The sequence below is a fragment of the Mirounga leonina genome, unplaced genomic scaffold (assembly GCF_011800145.1).
Source record: "Mirounga leonina isolate KUSES-001 unplaced genomic scaffold, KU_Mleo_1.0 Mir_173, whole genome shotgun sequence".
In the NCBI taxonomy this organism is placed as follows: domain Eukaryota; kingdom Metazoa; phylum Chordata; class Mammalia; order Carnivora; family Phocidae; genus Mirounga; species Mirounga leonina.
In genome coordinates, this window is record NW_023270447.1 from 70,243,917 (window position 1) to 70,268,053 (window position 24,137).

Sequence of the window (24,137 nt, forward strand, 5' to 3'; positions counted from 1 at the left end):
GCTCGGGATGCCGGAGAAAGCCCTTCGACCTTGCAGGTCACACCGCGGCCGCTGGCCCTCGCCTCTGCCCAGGTGCGGATGGGATGCGGGGGCCGCGGCGTGGGCGAACGACTCCCCTGGCCACGTTCCGCCCCCTTCCCCGGTCACATGGACGCGCCTTCCGCAGCCGGGAGTGCGGAAAGGAACGAACCACGAGGAGGAGAAGGGGGAGGCGCCGAGGGCAGTGGGTCAGCGCCCCGCGGGGCAGGTGGGCGGGCCCAACCGCCCCGCGAGCCGGCACGCCAGCCAGTCAGCGGGCGCGGGGGGCGGGCCAGTGGGCGCGCGCGCCGCGCCCCGCAGCGCCCCCTGAGGGGCGGTGGCGGGAGCTGGTTCCGGCTGCGCGCGCAGCGGTGGTGGCGGCGGCGCGATCGGCCGGGCTGTAACCGTCGTCCGTCCGGTAGCAGCTGGAGCGGCAGCGGCGGCCGGGCACGGCGCGAGGCGACGCCACAGGGCAGCGGCGGCAGCGGGGCCAGCGGCGGCAGCAGGAGACGCAGCGGCGGCCGCAGCAGCAGCAGCAAGACGGACTCGTGGACACGCGCCGCCGCCGCCGCCGGGCCGGGCCGGGTGTCGCGCGCCGAGGCTGGGGGGGAGTCGTCGCCGCCGCCGCCACCGCTACCGCCGCCGCCGCCGCCGCCGAGGTGACTGAGGAGAGAGGCGCCTCCTCGCTCCCGCCGCCGCCAGACTTCAATGCCCAGTCCCCAGCTCGCCAGCGTGAGTGCGCTCCTCCCGGGCGGCCCCCGCGCCGGCTCCCGGGGCCTCGGGGAAGGGGAGGGCGGGAGGCGCCGCAGCCATTAGTGCAGGCCCGAGACACGTCCCCGGAAGGAGGGCCGGGCCGGGCCGGGGGCGGGGGGAGCGCGGCCGGGAAGCGTGGAGAACGAGGGTGGGTGAGGAAGGGGGGGCCGTGCGTGTGGAAGAATGTGGATTGTGTGTGGGGGGAATGTGCGTGCCTGAGGGGGACAGTGTGAGTTGGGGAGAGGGCTGGGTGTGCATGTGGGGTGAGGGAGGACGGAGTTTGGGGGGGGGCAGTGTGGATGAGAGAGTTGGGGGCCGTGTCCGGGGGCAGTGTGTGTGTGTGTGAGTGCTGGCAGAGTGGAGAGGACAGTGGGAGTGTGGGGAGGAGTGCGCGTGGGCGAGAGGGTAAATGGGGGAGAGTGAGGAGGTGGGAAGGGGAGAGCACTGAGTGTATGGGGTAGAGTGGGGGAGTGTGTGGGGGGAATATGAGTGCAGTGTGAGAGAGGGAGGCTGGGGAGAGGGTGAATGGCAGATGAGGGAGCGTGGAAAGGGTGTGCCTGCGATTGTCCAGTGTGTGAGCGGGCATCCTGGAGGCTCCGCGTTGGTCGTGATCGCTGTGTACGGTGGTGTCCTCGGTGAGGGAGTTCTTTCCAAGAGCGTCTTGTCCCTGGCTTCTTGGGTTCCAGTATGAGGAAACGGTATAGGAGTCTATGCCAGTGGCACTAGAGTCTTCTGGCTCTGGGATTTTTAAAAGAAAGGTCATGCTTTTTCGGGGGCGGGGGAGGGTAAATGTTTTCCCCCGTGTTTATGACTATCAATTTCTAAATTTGTCAAGGACGTGGTCGCCATCCCATCCTCGTCCGGCGCTCTGAGAGCTAACTGAAACAGTCTTGTCTATTGCCCAGGATCCTAGGCTCTTGCCTGTAGAGTGTTCAGAAGCATAGACTCTTTTGTAAAGTACTGCTAGTTTTTCAGGTGAAAGGTATTTTATCGTTAGGTAAATGGGAAAAAAAAATTATTAGGTATTGGCTCTTTTCTACCCTTCTGGAGAAGAACTCTAAACAAAAATAATGTAACGCTGATGATGAAGAAGAACCAGAGGCTAGTTTATTATTCTCTGGAGTTTGTCAAGAAACCTAAAAAAAGTGTCTAGCCGTTCTAGCAGCACTATAGGCAAGCTTGTCTCTTTGGAATCCCCAAACTGCTGGGTTAGAATACGGTAGTTATTTGCTGCCATGCTCTGTATTACAGAGTAGTTTCAGACAGGAAGTGAATGAAGTTATGCCTTGTTCAGTGTGCAAAAGGAAATTAAGGCTACAGAATGACACGTTTTTAAGGCTTCAGAATTACTTACCAGCATACCATTGTGTTGGTGAAGATGGTGAAGATTGTTTGCCTGTATTCTAATCTTGACATTTAAAAAGTTGTTGCATATTGGATAGTGAATGTATATTATGGACTTTTGCCAGATTCTTGTGTTGTGGAATTAGGGGTTCTTGATAAAAAGTACCTTGATAATGGATTTTACACTTTAATGATGAGAAGCTTCTTAGAAGTTGGGAGTCTTTCAATGGGATAAACAAAGACGGCTGATAGTAGACATAATAGAATTATAGGCCAAAACATATGTAATTAGAAGTCAGAAATTATGTTTTTCCTAGAGTGTCCTTTTCCTCAGTCGTTAGCATGCTTTGTGCTTTCAGAAATACTGAATAGTATTGTTAACTAATATTTAGTGGGATACTGAATTAATTAGTATTAAGGGCCTACTATGCACCAGGTATTTTTATACACTCCCTTTATATATAATTCTCACACTCTAAAGGTGGTAGGGGTCCTCATTTGCATTTATTTGGCACGTATTGAGTGGTTTCTATTTGCTAGGCACTTGGGATACAGTGATGAGCCCTCAGTGATTTACAGTGATGAGATGAAGAGATACAGAGACTCAAAAGGGGTTAAGTAACTTCTCCTAGGTCACAAGATAATAAGAATTGGAGATGGATTAAAAACCCAGGTCTGTCTGACTCCAAAGTCCTTGATTTTTCCACTATACCATTACCACCCTTGCAATATGTTGTCTCACTTTGAGGTTTCTCAACCACACAGTGACCTAGCAGCTCGTACAGATGAGAAATGTTGAATTTAATGCAGAAGACTAGATGGCTGGAGGCAAGGGGATCATTTAGGAGATGCTGACTTGAGGCTCTTTGGGGCCTAAGCTAGGCTTTTATGTGGGTGGGGATTCTGCCTTGAAACTCTTGGGGCCCCAGGGTGTGTGCTTTGAGACATAATTTTTATGAGGCACCTGGGATATGTCTGGGAGAGGAAAGTCTGATTAAAGAAACCCAGCAGCCTTTTATGTTTTTTATTTTGGGGGAAAGAGGAAAAGTATATTTATTGGGGTAAGAGTCAACTAGAAGTTGTCACTCCTATGTGAAAGTCTTTCTGTTCAGCTGTATGAGATGAGATACTTAGGAGATTGTGAAGATCAAGTGAGAAAATAGATGTGGAAGCACTTTGTTAATTATAAATTGAACTACAGATTCAAAGTATTATTACTACTAAGACCTTTCTTCTTAGTAAGGCAACAGTTTGTTATATTTAGTAACTGGAAAAAGCTAGCGTTTAGGACACCTATACAAATGAAAAATTGTTTAGAACTGCTGAACTGGGTCTATTCTGACTCAGAACAGCAAAAGTCAAACCACTCCCTCCATGAGTCAGTCAAGTAGTATTTAATTTGAACTGACCAAATTTATAAGCAGAAACCATTTACAACATCATTGAACTGTGGTGGCACTAGGGAAGAGTAAATGTTTGAATGCTTTTGATACAACTTTCTTAAAAAGTTTGAAAGCCCCATATTTATATTTCCTTGAAAAGACATTTGTGTGAAGCAAGGTAAAATACTTATTTTTCTTAAGATTTAACTCTTCATTCTATTTAACATTTTGTCTTTTAAAGGTGGCATTTCTGTATGTAGTAGTTATAGAATTTTGACACAAAGTTTAAATTTAGTAGAGGTTTACTTAACAGGGTTTGTACTGTTCCTTTTTGTTGGAATGTGGAATTGGTAACCAGTGAAGCCTCTAGAAAAAGGCTAGAGCAGTACATAAGATGCAGAAGAGCAGTACATAAATTTATAGCTGTTGCTCTTGGAAGAGCAAAACTTTAGAGTGAAACCCAAGTTAGCTCAGTTTCTTCAAGTGCTATGTAATCAGCTATACTACTTATAAAAGTTGGGGATCTTTAAAAATTTTGAGCAACTGGAAATCAGGATCCAAAATTTCAACATGGTAGACTTAGTTATGTTTATTGAGTAGGGCAGTGGTAGATATCTTGAGGTCTTAGGACACCTTATGAACTCCAGCATTATGCTTTAGGTTTCAACATTCTGTTCCTTGAGAGTCTTATAATGCTGAATCATAAAGCATCTTATTTAAAATTCATAATAATCTTTTGAGTGACACTTTCAGTTGTACAAATAAGGAGATTGATTTATAGAATCAATTGTTGAATTCCAAGTTTTGAAATTGAAGTTAAAGATATCAGTAAATAGAGGGCAGTAGATAAAAAAAGCTTCTCTTTGGGGCTTAAGGTACTTAAATCTCTTGCTAAACTTTATTTTTGAGTTAACTCTGCTCATTATATAGGAGTTTAGTGGACATTAAAGAAGTTGGCCTTTTTGTCTGAAATTTAGTTTTTAATTTTTTAGGTTTTTGTTTTTTTTTTTTTATAAGGGTACTTCAGTTACTTGCATACTTTTTTTTGGTCTTTTGGGGATGTTGCTTTGAGATTTTTCTTAAGGCACTAGTTGGGTTATGTAGAAACTGATGATTATTCTCTAAATTCATAAAGTGAGAGTCTGAAGTTGCAGTTCACATAATTTTATACCTTGGGTTTGTTAGTGAAGAGTGGATACCAGCAATTATAATTCTCTTGGGAAATGGTGATTTGAGTCTGTTAATCTGGGATGTTAGAAGAGCCTTTTACCAATTTTCATCTTTAGGGGTAGTATATGTATAGAGGTGTCTGGTAGCTTTCTCTAGTTTTGTTTTATTGACTGAACCACATTTTCTAGTTCCTTTGGCCACTGTCTTGGGACTTGCAGCCCAATAGGATTGCTGGGTGTAGAGCTCAAGTAGATACGTTTTTTTGTTTTGTGTTTTTGCTCCTTGGAGTTGTAGAGGTCTAGGCTAAACCAGAAACTGTCACTACTCTAGCACCTCTCAGAAAGAAGCTGCACGGCACTGCAGGCTCTGTCCATTTTCACAGTCACCCTGTGGAGTTACCAGGACCCAGGTGAGAAAATTACCCTTCTGCACGTGTTACCGTGGTTTCCCTTGAACTATCTCTTCAATCAACATAGACTGACAGGGCACAAAATCTTTCCTGGAAAAATGACTATGAGGAGTTGACAGATTATACCAGCAGTTTTTATATGATTTGAATACAAACGTTTTTTGTTTGCCTGCACTGATTTCTTACCCATAGGTTCTGTAACACAGCATCATCTCCATTGTAAGTGGCCTAGAAACTAAATCTCATCATTTGAATATATATTTACATTGCACAACATTGCCTTTTTAAACTCTAAAGAATTTTAAGCTCTTCTCTGACCCTTTTTTTGCTAGTTGAGCCTGTTTTGAAAAAATATTTTGACGATTAGAATGGTCTTTACCTTTAGGGATATTTAATTCCTTTCATAGTATTTTTGGGTTGAAATTTCATTCTTCTCAGAAAATGTTAATTCTTTTGGCATAAAATGAACACATGATATATTTGCTTTAGCAGATCAGATAAATTGCTTTGTGTTTTTATTTCTGCAGTGGTCAAAAATGTTGGCTCTTAACTAATGTATCGTTTGACAGGAATTCAAATTCAGTCTGCTTTCTTGTAGTCTTTTAGTTTTAGTTGAGATTTGAGCATAACTTTTTTTTACAGTCTTTTACAGGAGACATTCACTAGGTTGTATCACCACAGTATCTGTAAATTGGATTTATATACATACATTGATGTTTATTGTTTTTAGTAGCAAAACAAATTGATGTGTTTTCTACTTTCTGTTATTGGTGAAAAGCCTATCATGAGGGAACAGAGTGACTGGTTAGTGCAGAAGGATATGAGTCATCGGCAGGATTTGTCAGCAAATTGAGAAGGATATGATGGAGAAACAATAGATTCTAGTGACATTATTCTTCATTCCACACGTGTGGTTACAAACAAGTTTCCTTTTGGTGATTGGTTTAAATTATTCAAATAACTTAGATTGTTCTAGATGAGGAACACTTCAAATTTAAGTCATAGACTATACCCTGAATTGTTTTTCTAGTGAAATGAGATCTTCATTTGGAGGTTATCAGCAGGTAGAATTTAGTTAAACTCATATTTGTTTACTAGGAAAAATAATTCACCTATGAGGTAGGAGTTAGTAAGTTGAGAGTCTCTTTTTGTGAAGCTTGTTGTTAATTATGGAGCTGCTCAGTAGATCAGAAGATGCCCACCAATGTGGCATATTTGTTTTCTCTCATTGAGCAGAGAGTTGCTCCCTGACTACTACTCATATTTTTAAGTTCCTGAGAGCTTTTATTGCATTTGAGTTGGTTTGAAATTCTCAGCATGGTCAAGGCCTCCTAAGAGTTATCTAACCAAAGACTCCTTTCCTTTATCAGGCTACCACAGCCCTTCACTGTTTCTACAGTCAGGTTATAAAAGTTTTACCTTTCCTCGGAAGTCCTAATTAACCCTACTCCATTTCTGCTCATACTTTGTGTCTTCAAAGTATATAGCATTAGTATGAAATTTTAATGTCCTTCATCAAACATTTTTCACTCACATGGATTCTCCTAGTATCTTGATCCTGGATAGTGTTTGTATGGTATGTGCAAAGAGCTCCACAATGCTTGTTGTAAGCTTGGATATGCTGCATTTTAGTATCATTCAGAGGTGACATATTGTCCTCCATCTCAGTATTTGGAGGAAGAGGACAAGAAAGATTAAATTTTGCATTCTTTAAGTGGGAAGAGAAGGAAGGCGAATCCATGTTGAACTAAGCTGGTGAGCAAAGAGTAATTATCCCTTGACATGGCATTATAGAGGTATTTCACCGTTTTTACTTCACTTTCGTGTTTTAATGTGAAACAACTGCTTTCACTGTATGTTTTTTAAAGATTGCGAATGTTGTGTTTTACAAAAATAAACATCAAACCATTATTGGACAATTAGTGGGTAGACAGTATATTTTAAAAGGCCACCAGCAGCTCCAAAGAGAATGATTTGTGGTTCTTGACTGTTTATCTTGTATTATACTCAGTACATAGAGAGATGGCTGTGAAGTACAATGTGATTTATAAAAAGCAAGTTTAGGAGAGGAAGTGACGTGTAACTTAACAGGTTTTAGGGGAAACTTGGACCAAAATGCCCTAACAGCAGAAAAATTTCTGGGGCTCAAACAAAAGAATTTATGCTGACAAGATGTAATTTGGAATGTTTTTATTCTGTATCCTGTACATAGAGAGCTTCCTTCCCTTCTTGATGGTGGTGGATATTTGAACAGGACTTTTAAATAATGCCCAATGCATTTGACAAAATGGGGAAATGAAAGAGTTAAGCTGACCCATAAACTGCTCAGCTCTAAAACATGTATTTTAAATAATGCTAACAATAGCCGGGAAGTTCTTACTTTGCATGCTGCTCCTGTGCAGTAGGTTATTTTGAAAGGTGATTCAAATAACCTTTTCCCAAGTATCTATTTTGCAACCTCAGGGAACTCACAGCTGTTACAGTCATTCTAACTGTCCTGATATAGCTCAGAAAGTATTTCAAAGTGGTGTTGACAGGATGAATCCAGGTGTCCTTTTGGATTTCCTTTCCTTTCCTTTCCTCTTTTCTTCTTTCTTTCTTTCTGGATTTTCACCACTGAATTTGCTTTTTTACTACTGAAGTTCAGAATCTCAAATACATTTCTTTATTAATGAAATAATAAATTTAGTGGTTCTGGATTAATGTATATATAGTGATGCTGGAAACTAAATTAAAATGATTAAGACTTAAATTGTTCCCCAGGAAAATTACTTAGCCTTTTGAGGTTAAAGGAAGGATGTAAGAAAAGAAGAAAACAAATATTAGAATTTAATTATGTGGGAATGCTGCTGAATTTGAGAGTTTTTATTGTATAAAGGAGGTTACCACAGTTATTTAGGAGAAGAATGTACTTAAACTTTATAATAAATAGAATCAATTTAATAGAGCTAAGTGTTTAGCTTAATTTTTAAAAAAATTCACTGAACTCAATAAGATTAATGCCCAATATTAGAATTGTGCTGGTAGAATTTTTAATGGTATTACTGGTATTCGAATAATTTTTTAGAAAAAGTGAAAATTGGCCATAGTCCTGTTACCTTCATTTAAATTTTATTTATGGAAGGAAAAATAACACTTTTGGACAAGAAATTCAACTGGAGAATTGCTAATCTTTAGAGGAACAGTAGAGAATTGAAAAGTAAATACTTTCAAGTGTGGCATGAAAATATTTAATGCAATTTTTGTCATATAGTTATTTGTAGAGGTAGGAATTACTAGAAAATGACAGGTACTTCTAATCACTAGGGTACACACAAATTTGAAAACCACTCCCTTTTCATTTGAGTGGGAACAGGGCCCACAGGACTTCAGTAAATAACGGTCACTGTTCTCAGAAGCAGGTGCGATTGTTGGTTAATTGCTTTCCTTTCCTTTCTGAGTGGCAGGCCATGTATCTCATGCTGGTTCTGAAATGTTACGATATTTTCCCACCATCAAGGTCATAATTTCTTTTTATATAAGTGATTATTGATTTCTGTACTGGAACTTGATTCTCAAGTTCCCTCCTTAAATGAGGAAGTGGAAAAGTGGGAATAACCAAGAGAGTAACTATGAAACTTTTTTTTAGCAGTGAAGGAGCTATTTTTAGCTTGTTTACAGATATTTTGGATCCTAATTTGTGTAGAATTTAATGATACCTCTTTCCTTATCAGCTCCCTGGGACTGTATATGGTAGGGGAGGGGAACTAACATGAATTTGAATTGTCTAAATTCAAAGAGCCAGATGTATACAGTTTTAGTTTGATGAATGCAACTAGAGGGATGAACAAAGATAAGTAGCAGAGAGAGTAGAACTATTATTTCCACAAGGCTCTGATGAGTTGGGAGTAGGTTATGAAAGATGAGTACGATTTCAGTTTGAGACCAGTTAACTAGAAGATTAATTAGCAAAGTTAAGTTCGCTTTAATAAGTCTTTAAGATACATTTTTCCTCAAATGGAATGCAGTAGATACAGTAGTATTTTACAGACGAATTTTCCTACTTTTCTTCCTTGATAGTTGTGAGGATTTTATTGGTCTGTTTGAATAATCTCTGTATTAAGTTAGGCTTCGTACAGTTCTTACAGTTATTCAGGGCCTTGACTCTTTTCACAGGCCCCACATCCAGTCTGTAGACAAATCTACTTTAAAGTGTATCTTTTTCTTTTTTTTAAAGATTTTATTTATTGATCTGACAGAGAGAGACACAGCAAGAGAGGGAACACAAGCAGGGGGAGTGGGAGAGAGAGAAGCAGGCTTCCCGCAGAGTGGGGAGCCCGATGTGGAGCTCGATCCCAGGACCCTGGGATCATGACCTGAGCCAAAGGCCGACACGTAATGACTGAGCCACCCAGGAGCGCTCCCCCCCGCCTTTTTAAAAGATTTTATTTATTTGTCAGAGAGAGGGCTGTTCCTAGAACACTCCAAGCACGGCCCCACCTCATAACCTTTGCAACAGCTAATCCCTTTGCCTAGAATGCTCCTTCAAATATCTGTTTGGCTCACACCCTCAGGTCTTGGATAAAATGTCGTTTTTTTCAGTGAGGCCTTTCCTGATAGCCTTATTTAAAATTAGAAGCCCTCTCTTTTCTGGCACTAGATTCCCCTGCCTTGCATTTTTCTCCATAACAGTGGCATATTTTATCTTTTTCTGCCTTTAACTAAAATACAAGATCCACTCTGACAAGAATTTTTGTTTGTTTACTGCTCTTGCTGCACTTTAAAGATGCATAGTACGTGTCTAATAAATACTTGAATTATTAATAAATTCCTAATTAGCCAAATTGTAAGGAACATGTCTTATTAACTCTTCATGAGAATGAATTCTTTACTCTTGGTAGATTATTCATAGTTATTTTAAGAGAGGTGCAGGTGTCTTTGTTAAAGTGAGATAAATTTGTTTTAGGAAAAAATTGTTGCAAGGTTTTAGCCTTATATGCAGTATAATGCTTTCATGTTGCCTGTTTGTACAAACCAAGCTGACTCAAATTTGCATGACTTCCTGTAGAACTTCTGGTAAGAAAAGTAACAGTAAATGTATGCTTACTTGTTTTTCCAGACTTTTGCTTTTAGGCTTTTTTCTTAGATCTAGACTTCTTTATTGTGTATTTATATTATAATGTATTGTTTTAATTTAGTGAATCCTGGCATAACCCATCAAATTAGAGAGTTTATTCTATCAATTACTTTAACTTGGAAATAGAGAATTTCTGAGTGGAAAACTTGATGTGAGTGGATTGATAGGATTTTTTAAAGGATGCCTAATAAGTTTGGGTTGCCCTCAAATTCTCTATATATTTAAACTTAGAATTACAGTTGCCATAGAAGAACCTGAATTTTACTCAGTAATTTAATATTTTTTTTTTTTAAGATTTTATTTATTTATTTGACAGAGAGAGACACAGTGAGAGAGGGAACAGAAGCTGGGGGAGTGGGAGAGGGAGAAGCAGGCTTCCCACGGAACAGGGAGCCCGATGCGGGGCTCGATCCCAGGGTTCTGGGATCATGACCTGAACCGAAGGCAGACGCTTAACGACTGAGCCACCCAGGCGCCCCAATAATTTAATACCTTTAACAAAGGAGAAAACTGTCTGGATTTGTGTAGGTGGAGTCCTGCCTGGGACCAAGAGTGACTTAGCTCTTTATAATCCTATGGTTATAGCACTTTTGAGAACGTGGTTAAATTGTAAATCATTGTAGGGTTTTTGTCACCCTAGAATTAAAAAAAAAAAAAAAGTAATACATGTACATGGGAAAAGCAAAACATTTCAAAAGGGATGTATTATGATAAAGTAAATCATGTTTCTGGCCTCCAGCTCCAGTCCCCTTGACCCCGACAACCAGTTACCTCTTTTTAATTTTCCAGATAGTTGATGGGTATGAAAGCTATACAACACTCACAAATATTTCTATATATACTGTTCATACTATCATGTGCTCTTTGCAGTTATTAGTGTCTCTTAGCCATCTTTCCATATTTCATATAGATGTGGGGGTTTTTTGTTGTTTTTTTTTTTTAAGATTTTATTTATTTATTTGGCAGAGAGAGAGACAGCGAGAGAGGGAACATAAGCAGGGGGAGTGGGAGAGGGAGAAGCAGGCTTCACACTGAGCAGGGAGCCCGACGCGGGGCTCGATCCCAGGACCCTGGGATCATGACCTGAGCTGAAGGCAGATGCCTAACGACCGAGCCACCCAGGCGCCCCTGTTTTATTCTTTTTAACCTCGGCATAATGTTCCACTTTAAGAATATATCATGATTAAATGATGGTTAATGTATTATTTCATGCATTTGGTTTTTGAGTCTCATCTAGGTTAGATGTTAGCACTAGAGTATTGACACAGGACATTTAAATTCTGACCTACCTCTCCAAAGTTTTAAGTAGTCTCTGTTGTGTTACTGACCTAGTCTTAGTGGTAGTACACTATCTTAGCTTGGTTGGCTTCTTGCTCGCTTGTTCTTCCAGCCTCCTCCTCTTACATTCTTTTTCCTCTTTCCCATTCCTTCTTCTCCTTCTTAATTTAAAAGGATTTCTCTGTCACAGACCATTCTTTCTAATCCTGCAATGAAGTTATCTTCTTTGCTTAAAAATGCAAATGTTGCATAGGAAATGGGAATGTCCAAAATTTAACATTTTAAAAGTTAGTTTCTATAAAAGATAAAATTACTTAATGTCAGAGAGACGGGTTTAGAAGAAAGTTTTCCTGTAAGATGTATAGGTGCTGAGTTTATGCTAAAATACAGGGCTTTAACTTTTGAGTACCTTCCAGCTGTGGTAGGTTATGATATTTTTTTACAGACTGTTTGCTTTGTGTTCTTATGTCTGTTACAGGAATTAACATTAGTTTATCTGAATTTATAGGTGCAAGAGCATTTAACTTTTTTTTTTTTTAAAGATTTTATTTATTTGAGAGAGAGACTGAGATAGAGAGAGCATGAGGGGGGGAGGGTCAGAGGGAGAAGCAGACTCCCTGCTGAGCAGGGAGCCCGATGTGGGACTCGATCCCAGGACTCCAGGATCATGACCTGAGCCAAAGGCAGTCGCTTAACCAACTGAGCCACCCAGGCGCCCAAGAGCATTTAACTTTTGATGAGTAATTGAACTCTTGGGGATGGGAGAAGGAACAGAAGCATGTTTTTACCATGTTATCTGTTAACATTGATAGAACATACTGTTTCATTTGGCGGAAATTCCTTTGCTGGGGATCTCAGTATGGTGTTAAGAATTGAAAATCTAATAATGAATTATCCTTATCCTTGAAAGTGGTCCTTCCAAAATGAGGTTGGAGGAAAAAGATGGGATAAAACTTGTTCTGTTTGCTGAGCGGACAAACACTGGAGAGTAGGTAGAAAACTTAATGCTAGAGCTGTAACCTTTCAAACCTGGCCATCACTACAAAGCAGGTCTTTCAGTGCTTTTACTCAGCTGACACACATATTAGCTGTGATAACATCATTAAACCAAAGGGATTCAAACAGGTTAGAATTTCCTTATGTTTTGCTTTTCACTGCATGCAACCCATTGTTCTTTGAGTGGTTACTTTAATAATTTTTTCTCCCCTTATTTAAGGTCACAGAGTTGCAGATCAACATCCAAGCAAATATTTGAAGAAAAGTTACAGCTACATGAAAAAGATTATGACTTGAAAAATATGTGGATACCTCCATAGTCAAAGCTGAAGGAAAAAATGAATAGAGTTAGGAGACCTGGGTTCTTGTCTTTGATCTGCTATTAATTAGTGATGTGGTCTTATTAGTTAAGTCATTTAACCTCTCTTGCTCACAAATATCAATTTGTTTTTCTTTTTTCTTTTTCTTTTCTTTTTAAAGATCAGAGTCCTTGGTCTCTAAGTTTCTCCTAGCTTTAAAATTCCTTGACTGCACAGGGAGTACTCTATGAAATGTGTAATCTAAGGTGGCTGTTTTGGGGTTATATTTAGGAAAGTGATGGTATATATTTTTATTTTTCTTAGTTTGAGTATTAGAAGTTTCATGATTTTACTGTAGTGTATAACTTCTGCTGAGATTTTGAAGTTCTTAGAATGCCATTTTGAATTTCGAATTTCTTATGTATCTTTCATATTTTAGGAACGTTTGAGTTTTGTGCTTGTGTCCGTGGTAATATTGGCACAAGTATGTAACTTTAAAAATACAGTGCCATGAGAATATCATAAAAAGACTTGTGGATAGAATAGGTTTGAAAGTTTGTAAGCCTTGGTTCGTTCTTAATTGTATTTTAGTTTCCTCCTGAAATGGTTCTGTGGTACTTATCTTTCATGTCTTTTTCTATCTGGTCACAATCATCTTTTCAGAGACTACTAAATAAGCATTTATTGGTGCATTAGAGAAGAGGCAAGTGAAAGAACTTAGACCTTGTCCCTATTTCCAGAGCTATCTATTTATTTATGAAGATTTATTTATTTATGTAATCTCTGCACCCAACATGGGGCTTGAACTCATGACCACAAGATCAAGAGTCGCTTGCTCTACTGACTGAGCCAGCTAGGTGCCCCCAGAGCAATTTATGATTATGTTGATACTCTGACTGAGCTAGCTATAAAGATTATTGTGTTTCAGTACAGCAAGCCCAAAATAATATTAAAAATTCTGCCACTTTTCTTTCTCATCTTGTTTTTGGTATGGGTAGGAGAATGTTGTGTGAATCAGTGACCTTTAGGTGCTTTTGTACTCTTGAGATAGTGATGTGATGTGAGAAATAGTAAAAAGGTAAACTGGACTAGGGGCACCTGGGTGGCTCAGTTGGTTGAGTGTCCGACTCTTGATTTCGGCTCAGGTTGGTGATCTCGGGGTCATGAGATTGAGCCCTGCATCGGGCTGTGTGCTGGGTGTAAAGCCTTCTTGAGATTTTCTGTCTGTCTCTCTCAAAAAATAAAAAAAAGGGTAAACTGGACTAGAAATGAGATGATGGGATTTATGCATTAGTTGAGGCAGCAGGCATTACGGTACATTGGAAAGAACATTGGACTAACAGAAGACATTCACCTTAGACAAGTCACTTCACTTTCTGATCCTCTTTCCTCATTCCTTGTAGGTAGTAACAACTACTTAGAGTTGTAAGGGAAATAAATTAATTTTTTGAGAAGTACTTTATGGACTAGTGTTATAATTGGGGGCCAATGCATATACTTTGGATAGAAGGAATTACATCCTCAAAGTGGAATTTTGGTAAATACCTTCATCTACTTACAGATGTATCTTATTTTATTTTCTTAAGATTTTATTTACTTGACAGAGAGAGAGAGAGAACACAAGCAGGGGAAACAGCAGTGGGAGAGGGAGAAGCAGGCTCCGACTCGGGGCTCGATCCCAGGACCCTGGGATCATGACCTGAGCCGGAGGCAGATGCTTAACTGACTGAGCCATCCAGGCGCCCCTACAGATGTATCTTATCTTAAGCAAAGTGTATATGTGAAGGACTTAACCATCACAGCAGAACAGTAAGATCATTGTGAACTTTATGAAGAGTCTGTGGAGGGAAGGTTTCTTTAAGGATCTTTTAATAAATCTTTTGAATGAATTTAAAAATAAGGTCACTTAAAAATGACTTGAATGGGGCATCTGGGTGGCTCAGATGGTTAAGTGTCTGCCTTTGGCTCAGGAGCTCCACATCGGGCTCCTGGCTCAGCGAGGAACCTGCTTCTCCCTCTCCCTCTGCCTCTCTCCCTGCTCATGCTTTCTCTCTCTCTCTCTCTCTCTCTGTGTCTCAAATGAATAAATAAAATCTTAAAAAAAAAATGACTTGAGTTACAAATAACCTAACAAATTTTGTTGAACCCCCTTTTGAAAAAGGAAAGACATATTTTTGAATTTTCTGACTTAAAACTCTTGGTATACATTTTTATCCTAGTCTTTGTAGATGACAGTAATTTAGAATTGGTGGCATTTCAGATGTCTTTGGACTCACAGAGAACGTATTCTTGACTTTGATCATCATGTTTACTGTGCTGTCAATCTCCAGTTCATTTTACTTATGTTTTTCTCCTCTAGGTTTTTCGTTGGAATATACGTTGCACATTTATGGCGATTCTGAGCGTGAGGGCAGACTTCTGCCAGGCTCAGCACAGCGTTTTCGCTGACAAGTGAGCTTGGGGGTTCTATGTGCCATAATTAACATTGCCTTGAAGACTCTGGACACCGAGACTGGCCTCAGAAATAGTTGGCTTTTTTTTTTTTTTATTGCAAGCATATTTCTTTTAATGACTCCAGTAAAATTAAGCATCAAGTAAACAAAAGTGGAAAGCAACCTACACTTTTAACTTGTCTCACTAGTGCCTAAATGTAGTAAAGGCTACTTAAGTTTTGTATGTAGTTGGATTTTTTTGGAGTCTGAAGGTATCCATCTGCAGACATTGAGGCCCAAGTTGAATTTGGATTCAAGTGGATTCTAAATACTTCTGCTTACCTTGAAGAGAGAAGCTTCTTAAAGAATAAACAAGTTGAATAGAGAAAACACTGATCAATATTAGGCATTTTAGTGGTCTTTTTAATGTTTTCTGCTGTGAAACATTTCAAGATTTATTGATTTTTTTTTTTTTTCATTTTCCCCATCACACCCACACACGCACGCTCACACTTTTTATTTGCCATAATGAACCGTCCAGCCCCTGTGGAGATCTCCTATGAGAATATGCGTTTTCTGATAACTCACAACCCTACCAATGCTACCCTCAACAAGTTCACAGAGGTAAGATTGTAGTATGGTCTACTTTTTGGATTGATTTATAGGTAAAGTTACAAATGAACAGTATTATGAAGCAATCTCTGAACACAAGGCCATTTATTTCATGTTTGGAATATGGATGGTCATTCTACCAATCTTTGAATTGGGTTGAATTAGTTACAACAGATTTTTAAAAGAACATTTATGGAATTTGGGGAGACCTTAGAGATTATCTAGTAGGGTTTTTTTTTATATCCTTTCTACATAGTTAGCAGTTCATATTTTTAATAATAAAAATAATTAACATTTATTGAACTCTTAGTATATGTATCCAACATTACAATAAGCAGTTTTATGCATTGTATCATTTACTACTGAAAATAGCCCTATGCGGTATAGGTACTGGTATTATCTCCCTCCTACAGATGAGGAAACTGAGTTTCAGGGCAATTTGGTAATTTAGTAATTTGCCTAAAGGTACACAGCATCTGGTAGAACTGTCTCTTGACTCAAAAACCCGTGTCTGCCTCAAATATTCTAGCCAGTTTTGATAAAAACCTACTCCAGAACTACTTAGCAATAGTAACCATCATATACAAGGGTCAGAACCTTACAGGGAGGAAAGGTATTATAGGTAACATTTTTTTTCAACTTTTTATTGTTATGTTAATCACCATACATTACATCATTAGTTTTTGATGTAGTGTTCCATGATTCATTGTTTTATAGGTAACATTTTTATGTCAGATCCTTCATTTTCTCTGCTATATTTATGGAGTAGACTTAGCTGAATGAACTCCTAGGGATTATTAATCTACCCCTTGCATTTTACAGATGGCAAAACTGAGTTCAGAAGAGGTTTTGACTTGCTTAAGGACACAAATATTTACTATAAAAATTTCTTTTTTTTCTTAAAAAATTTTTTTTTTTTAAGATTTTATTTATTTGCGAGACAGAGAATGAAAGACAGCATGAGAGGGAGGAGGGTCAGAGGGAGAAGCAGACTCCCTGCTGAGCAGGGAGCCTGATGTGGGACTCGATCCCGGGACTCCAGGATCATGACCTGAGCTGAAGGCAGTTGCTTAACCAACTGAGCCACCCAGGCGCCCTACTATAAAAATTTCTATAACCTTTCTGTGAATGGCAACTATGGAGTTCATTTTAATAGGATTTTACCTGTATTTTGAAATGTTTTAAAATTACTGACTGCATGTAATACTAACAACTTTCCCGAGTCTGTTTTAGAAGAAGGCCTTTCTGTGAAAAATAAAGTTCTTTAGCAATTAAAATAACTTTACTCTTTAGATAATCAAATGATGAATGGACACTTCTTGTAGGATGTCACTATTCCTGCTCTTTATACTTCTCATTCCCAGAGCTTCTTAACTTTGTGTACACAGTGTACAAGTTGATTCCAGGCCTGTGTGCCCTTAGGTTGTTCAGTCATCTTTAAGCCTGGTTGAATTATGTGATACTATTTTCAGCCTGTGGATTCCTTGGTCATAGACTCCAAAAGTGGCAGAGGCCACTGTCCTGCAACTATAAAAAGATGTTGGTGGCCCATTGAAGATAGGTGGTCACTGGATTAGGCATTACGGTAGGAAAATTTTTAAAGGAGCAAGGCTTCTGGCTGTTGTAATGGTATGTTTGTTGGCTTTGTAATATACCACTTTTTAATCTTAATTTCAAGATTACTTTTGTTTCTTTCATTTTATCTTATTTTTTTAAAGATTTTTTTTTTTTTTTTAATTTTATTTTATTTGAGAGAGAGAGAGCATGAGAGAGGGGAGGGCCAGAGGGAGAAGCAGACTCCCCGCTGAGCAGGGAGCCCGATGCGGGACTCAATCCCGGGACTCCATCCCGGGACTCCAGGATCATGACCTGAGCCGAAGGCAGTCGCCTAACCAACTGAGCCACCCAGGCGCCCTTTTTAAAGATTTTTAAGTAACCTCTATACCCATTGTGGGGCTTGAACTTTAAAACCTCAAGATCAAGAGTTGCATGCTCCACTGACTGAGACAGCCAGGCGCCCTACTTTTGTTTCTTTAAATTAAAAAAGCAATAAGTACTTACTGTGTAAAAATCAGAAGATACACATAAACAAAAGACAATTTGAAAATTCTTAACTCTTAATACCTGGCTTCTGGATGTTTTTCTCTGCATATATGTGTATATTTATTTATATTCATATAGATAGGATCACACTCTCTCTCTATATTTTTTTAAAGATTTTTATTTATTTATTTGACAGAGACACAGCAAGAGAGGGAACACATGCAGGGGGAGTGGGAGAGGGAGAAGCAGGCTTCCCACGGAGCAGGGAGCCTGATGCGGGGCTCGATCCCAGGACCCTGGGATCATGACCTGAGCCGAAGGCAGATGCTTAATGACAACCATCCAGGCGCCCCAGGATCACACTATATTTAAAAAAATCTTCCCCCAACCTTTTTAATATTATTTTTATAGCTGTCATAGTATCCTATATGGATGTGCCATACTCTGTAACTGTTCCCCTCTTTTGGACCATTCATGTTTCCATCTTTTTACCATTCCAAGCAGCCCATGCTGAACACACTGGTACCTAAATCTTTGGGTATATCTTTAATTACTTTGTTAGTATAAATTCTCAGAAGTAGAATTTCTAGGTCAAAGTTTATATGTGCTTTTATAGTTTTTGTGGTATGTTACCAAATTGTCCTTTATAAAGGTAATTGTGTTGATGCTTCCACTAAGAGCTTGAGTGTCCATTCTATATGTTGCCACCATGAGAATGATTTTTTTTTAAGATTTTATTTATTTATTTGAGAGAGAGAGATCACAAGAGCGGGGAGCAGGAGAGGGAGAAGCAGACTCCCCGCTGAGCAGGGAGCCCGATGCGGGACTAGATCCCGGGACTCCAGGATCATGACCTGAGCCGAAGGCAGTCGCTTAACCAACTGAGCCACCCAGGCGCCCCATGAGAATGACTTTTATCTTTGTCTAAGAATGATGTCTCATTGCTTCAGTTTATAATAGTACATTTTCAAAGTTTTGGTTGCAGATTCTAAAAGTATGTTCCCTTATATTCTTCTTTAAAGGAACTTAAGAAGTATGGAGTGACAACTTTGGTTCGAGTTTGTGATGCTACATATGATAAAGCTCCAGTTGAAAAAGAAGGAATCCACGTTCTAGTGAGTGTGTAGTGTTTTAATTTTTCACTACAAACAACTAGTACCTTTTAAACTTAACTATTTTTAAAACTGGGCACTCAGTAGTATGCTTTTGAAGCTTATAGGAGATACAGTGTTGATAACAATCTTAAAAATTTTTGGATTGGCAGTTTTGTCCATTTGTGCCCTTGAAGTTTATATATGCAGAGTATTTTCAACAAATGAAAAGCAAAATTGAATGTACACTTATTTCAAGAAAATGGAAATTTGTATTTTATTTTCTCTAGGAAATTATTGCAATATTTAGCTTTTGTATCTAGGCTACTGGTTTGAATCTTAACTGAAAGTAATTTCCATCAGAAATTCTTAAGTCACATGGAAATACGGTTGGCCCTTGAATGTGGGGTTAGGGACACCAACCCCCACATAGTCAGAAATCCACATATAACTTTGACTTTCCAAAAACTTAACTACTAATAGCCTACTGTTAACCAGAAACCTTACCAATAGCATAAACAGGCCATTAACACATATTTTGTATGTTACATGTATTATATACTATATTCTTACAATAAAGTTAGCTAGAGAAAAGAAAATTTTATTTAAAAATAAGAGAAAATACATTTATAGTACTATACTGTGTTTATTGGAAAAAAATCTGCATGTAAGTGGACCCACACAGTTCAAACCTGTGTTGTTTGAGGGTCAGCTGTATTCTGTCTGATTTTGCAAGTACTAATTAGTTACTATTTCATGGATAACCTATAGGGGACAGAAAGGCTGGAGAAGCGGTTAAGGGAGAGGGAGAAGGCATAGTTTCTGATACTTTGTGGTAGGTTCTAAGAAGGTTTTCACTTTGAACATGAAGTGATTGGAATTACTTTAAATTCCGCCTTAGTCCCTAAATACACTGTTTCATTTATTGGAAACAGGAGCCTCAGGTTAGGTAAAATTTTGTACCTTCTTGCCTAAATAGTTGTCTAAACCGCAAGAGCATGTAATGAAATGACCTTGTAGTCTTAGGTGTCTTAGAGTTCTTCGATTTAATCGTGGGAAGACAGTGTTGTAGGAAGAGAACTGGAGAGTTTTTAAGTAGCTGTTTAGGAAGAAAGTAATAAGATATTGGTACAAGGTTATGTTCCTCTTTTTTATTGAGAGGTAGTTCTGTAGTCTTTATGCATTGGTCAGTAGTTGGGAAGGCAGTTCATGCAAAGAAAATAAATGTCCTGTTGGTAAGGCAGTTGTCTCATATCTGATCCACAAAGTTTCCTCACCTCCATTTTGGTGAAAACACAAAAACTAAATAGCCAAGCATTATGTTTTTTAAAAATGTATTTTAATAGAATGGTATGGTAATAATTTGCTTTCATTCCCATTTCTAAAGGACTTTAAGGTGCCCTGGCTGGAAATCACTGGGGATACATATAAACATGTATAAAACGTAACCCTGTGTTTAAAAATATAAAAACAAAATTTTAACTTCTGAAACTAGGCTGACTGCGAGTTCTTTTTCCTGTATTGTGAGTATGTTCTCCAGTGGGCAGATGAGAAATCAGTTTGTTTTGACAGATGGCTTGGGTGAGAAAATGAACTGTGGATTGACTGTAGTTTGTTTGAATTAATAATGTTGGTAAACACCTTTATGAGATAGAAATGAACTAAAGCTTTAACTTGAACCAGTTTGTCAAAGATAATGGTAGGTCTGGGATTTATTCTACACCTTTAAATCTATACTTTCGTTTTAAATAGCTGTGATCAGATAAAACTAAAGGTCTAACAAACTTTTAAACAAGAAGGACATTTAGAATTAAGCTTGGAATTTCTTTGCTTTTTCCAGAGATTTTAAGTGGATTGTTAATCTACTTTTGCTAAGTGAAGAAGGTTTGGAATACTTTATAGATTTTATTTATTTATTTATTTTAGAGTGAGAAAGAGAGAGTGCGAGTGTGGGGGGAGGGGCAGAGGGAGAAGAGAGAAAGAATCTCAGGCAGACTCTGTGCTGAGTGGGGAACCTTATGAGGGGCTTGATCTCATGACCCTGAGGTCATGACCTGAGCCGAAACCAAGAGTCAGATGCTCACCTGACTGAGCCACCCAGGTGCCCCTGGAATACTTTATAAGAGGTTGTCCCCAAAATAAGACCTTTCAAATCTTTTGACTAATGTTCTTGCAACTCAGAGGCATATTGGAAAAGACTAACGGTGGTTTCAGTTGTCACTTTGAAGTTCAGACAGTTCTAAATAATTTTTTTAATGATTTTTTTTTAAGATTTTATATATTTATTTGACAGAGAGAGAAATAGCGAGAGCAGGAACACAAGCAGGGGGAGTGGGAGAGAGAGAAGCAGGCTTCCTGCCAAGCAGGGAGCCCAATGTGGGACTCGATCCCAGGACCCTGGGATCATGACCTGAGCCGAAGGCAGATGCTTAACGACTGAGCCACCCAGGCGCCCCTTTAATGATTTTTTTTGATAGAAACTGCTTTATATGAGTAAGTGAAGCATGTTTCATATTATTGTTACTTAACTGGGTGTATTTTAGGGAGTATTAGAGGAAGTAAGCTCTCAACTAAGGTACTTGCTTACTGGTTTTACTGCTATTTACAGTTAAACTTAGTGACATTTGTAATGATAACACTGGCAGCCCTTTAATTATGGGGTGTAGTTGACAAATCAAACATAATGTATTGTCACGGCTAATGGGCTACATGAAGTGTTCTAGTGGTGCCAATAATGAGTGGAGAATCAATTTAGTGCTTTGTCACTTTTCTTTCTCTAGCATCTTAAAGTGTCCTCATCCAATCTCATTAGAATAATCTTATGTTTTAAAAAAAATTCCCAGCGTTTTTGCATTTCTGTCCTTGAAGCTAGATGGGAGAGAGGGAATGCAAAATGTGAATTCCCTTCCCCTCGTTCTTTAAAGCTGATTTATGTTGGTTTCTTAGGCCCTTTTGCCAGGTAGAAAGGAAGATAAACCCTGCCTATATGCACATGGGGTTGGTCTTAATTAAAAAACAACCCAAGGGGCGCCTGGCTGGCTCAGTCAGTAGAACATGCTACTCTCGATCTTGGAGTTGTGAGTTTCAGCCCCACGTTGGGGGTAGAGATTACTTAAAAACACAAACATATACAAATCGATGAATATAAAAAGAGAAAGGGATATTTGAGAAAAAGGTCTCCATTTGCTCAGAACCCTATCATGTGGCACTTGTGCTTGTTAGATGGGATCTGTATAATTTAGGCAGAGCTTTAAAAATATTTACTACTTGGTTATTTATTTATTTTTAAAGATTTTATTTATTAGAGTGTGTGCACAAGTGGGGGGGGGCAGAGGGAGAGGGAGAAGTAGACCCCTCACCAAGCAGGGAGCCAGACACACGGGGCTTGATCCCAGGACCCTGGGATCATGACCCAAGCTGAAGGCAGATGCTTAACTGACTGAGCCACCCAGGTGCTCCCCACCCCTTTTTTAAAATAGACAAGCACAAAGATGGTAGTATATTTCTGTTACGATATGCTAACTACTGGAGATTTCTTATGAGAGAGCCTTTCTCTAAAGAAAAGGCATCATAGCTTAGAACTATTTGGGGGATAATCCTCAAAATATTCGTAGAGATCAATGAGATACTAGTTGGTATGCTTCTTTGCCAGAGTGGACCTTTAAATTATATTGACAGGTGTTGTATTCTCTCTTACTTTGCCGAGGCCCTAATCAGAGTTTTCTCTATTATGTCTAATTATTGCTTTAGTCAGATAAAATATTTAAAGAACACTAGTGTCTTATCACTCTGATAAGAGATGTCTGTAAGATAAAATTAGATGCTTACAGTGCTGACAACATGTCATTGAGAAGGCTGAGTTCCTTGGCACACATGAATTTTGATCTTAGAAAAAACTTTTCAGCAGTGATGAGAATTGTGTTATTAAGAATAGGTATAGGGGCACCTGGGTGGCTCAGTTGGTTAAGCGACTGCCTTCGGCTCAGGTCATGATCCTGGAGTCCCAGGATCGAGTCCCGCATCAGGCTCCCTGCTCAGCGGGGAGTCTGCTTCTGCCTCTGAACCTCTCTCCTCTCGTGTTCTCTCTCTCATTCTCTCTCTCTCTCAGATAAATAAATAAAATCTTAAAAAAAAAAAAAAAGAATAGGTATATATTGGGGGGCCTGGGTGGCTCAGTTGGTTAAGCGTCTGCCTTTGGCTTAGGTCATGATCTCAGGGTCCTGGGATCGAGTCCTGTGTCGGGCTCCCTGTTCAGCAGGGAGTCTGCTTCTTCCTCTCCCTCTCCCTCTGCCCCTCCCCCTGCTTGTGTGCTCTTTCTCTCTCAAATAAATAAATAAAATCTTAAAAAAAAAAAAAAGAATAGATATGTAGGGTCACCTGGATGGCTCAGTCAGTTAAGTGTCCAACTCTTGATTTTGGCTCAGGGACATGATCTCAGGGTTGTGAGATTGAGCCCTGCATTGGGCTAGGTGCTGGGCGTGGAGTCTGCTTAAGATTCTCTCTCTCTCTCTCTCTCCCTCCCTCTCTGTACCCACCCCCTATTAAAAAAAAAAAGAATACAGTTAGTTAAGTTAGATCCACCCTGTGTTCTATGCAGCTATTCTGCATTAGATACTATCCTGCAGAAAATAACAATTTAATGTAAAAGATCTTTTCTTTCCAGGATTGGCCATTTGATGACGGAGCACCACCCCCTAATCAGATAGTAGACGATTGGCTAAACCTGTTAAAAACCAAATTTCGCGAAGAGCCAGGTTGCTGTGTTGCAGTGCATTGTGTTGCAGGATTGGGAAGGTAAGCTCTTACCTTTTTGTCCCAGAATTCATTATCAAAAATTTAACTTTGGTAGAAGTTTGTATTTATTACACCAAATAGTAAATTGCCTGAAGGAAAAGAAAATGAGAGCAGAAGCTGGTGTAATGGTTTCTTAAGACAGCTTTTTGTGTTTCGTGGGTTGTCTGATTCTGATGCCCATAATAGATTTAGTGGATGATGGCTCAGAAATTGTTTTGAAACTGATTTAATGTAATTATCTTATATTTGAGCTAAAAATTGGTTAATTCAGTATGAATTTTTATCCTTATTATTTCACATATTCAGAGGCTTAGGTCTTTGAAATGGGCAACAAAATTAAAATAATTTTAGATTCTGAAGAATCTATATGTGGTTAATTTTGGATTGAGATGAATGGGAA

At 39.3% G+C, this 24,137-nt stretch overlaps 1 protein-coding gene across 3 annotated transcripts in view; it reads left to right on the forward strand.

Annotated features, from left to right (window-relative positions):
• The first annotated feature begins 369 nt into the window (after positions 1 to 369).
• Positions 370 to 24,137, forward strand: part of PTP4A2 (protein tyrosine phosphatase 4A2) — a 28,916-nt gene continuing 5,148 nt past the window's right edge. The window contains exons 1-5 of one of the 3 annotated variants that reach the window (XM_035019238.1): positions 370 to 750; positions 4,998 to 5,076; positions 15,125 to 15,821; positions 18,875 to 18,967; positions 23,607 to 23,737. In XM_035019238.1, coding sequence (XP_034875129.1) covers positions 15,726 to 15,821; positions 18,875 to 18,967; positions 23,607 to 23,737 — 320 coding nt within the window. In that variant the 5' untranslated portion in view covers positions 370 to 750; positions 4,998 to 5,076; positions 15,125 to 15,725. Of the gene's footprint in view, positions 751 to 3,576; positions 3,676 to 4,997; positions 5,077 to 15,124; positions 15,822 to 18,874; positions 18,968 to 23,606; positions 23,738 to 24,137 lie in introns of those variants that run through there. The other 2 variants (XM_035019237.1, XM_035019239.1) reach the window with 2 other exon arrangements.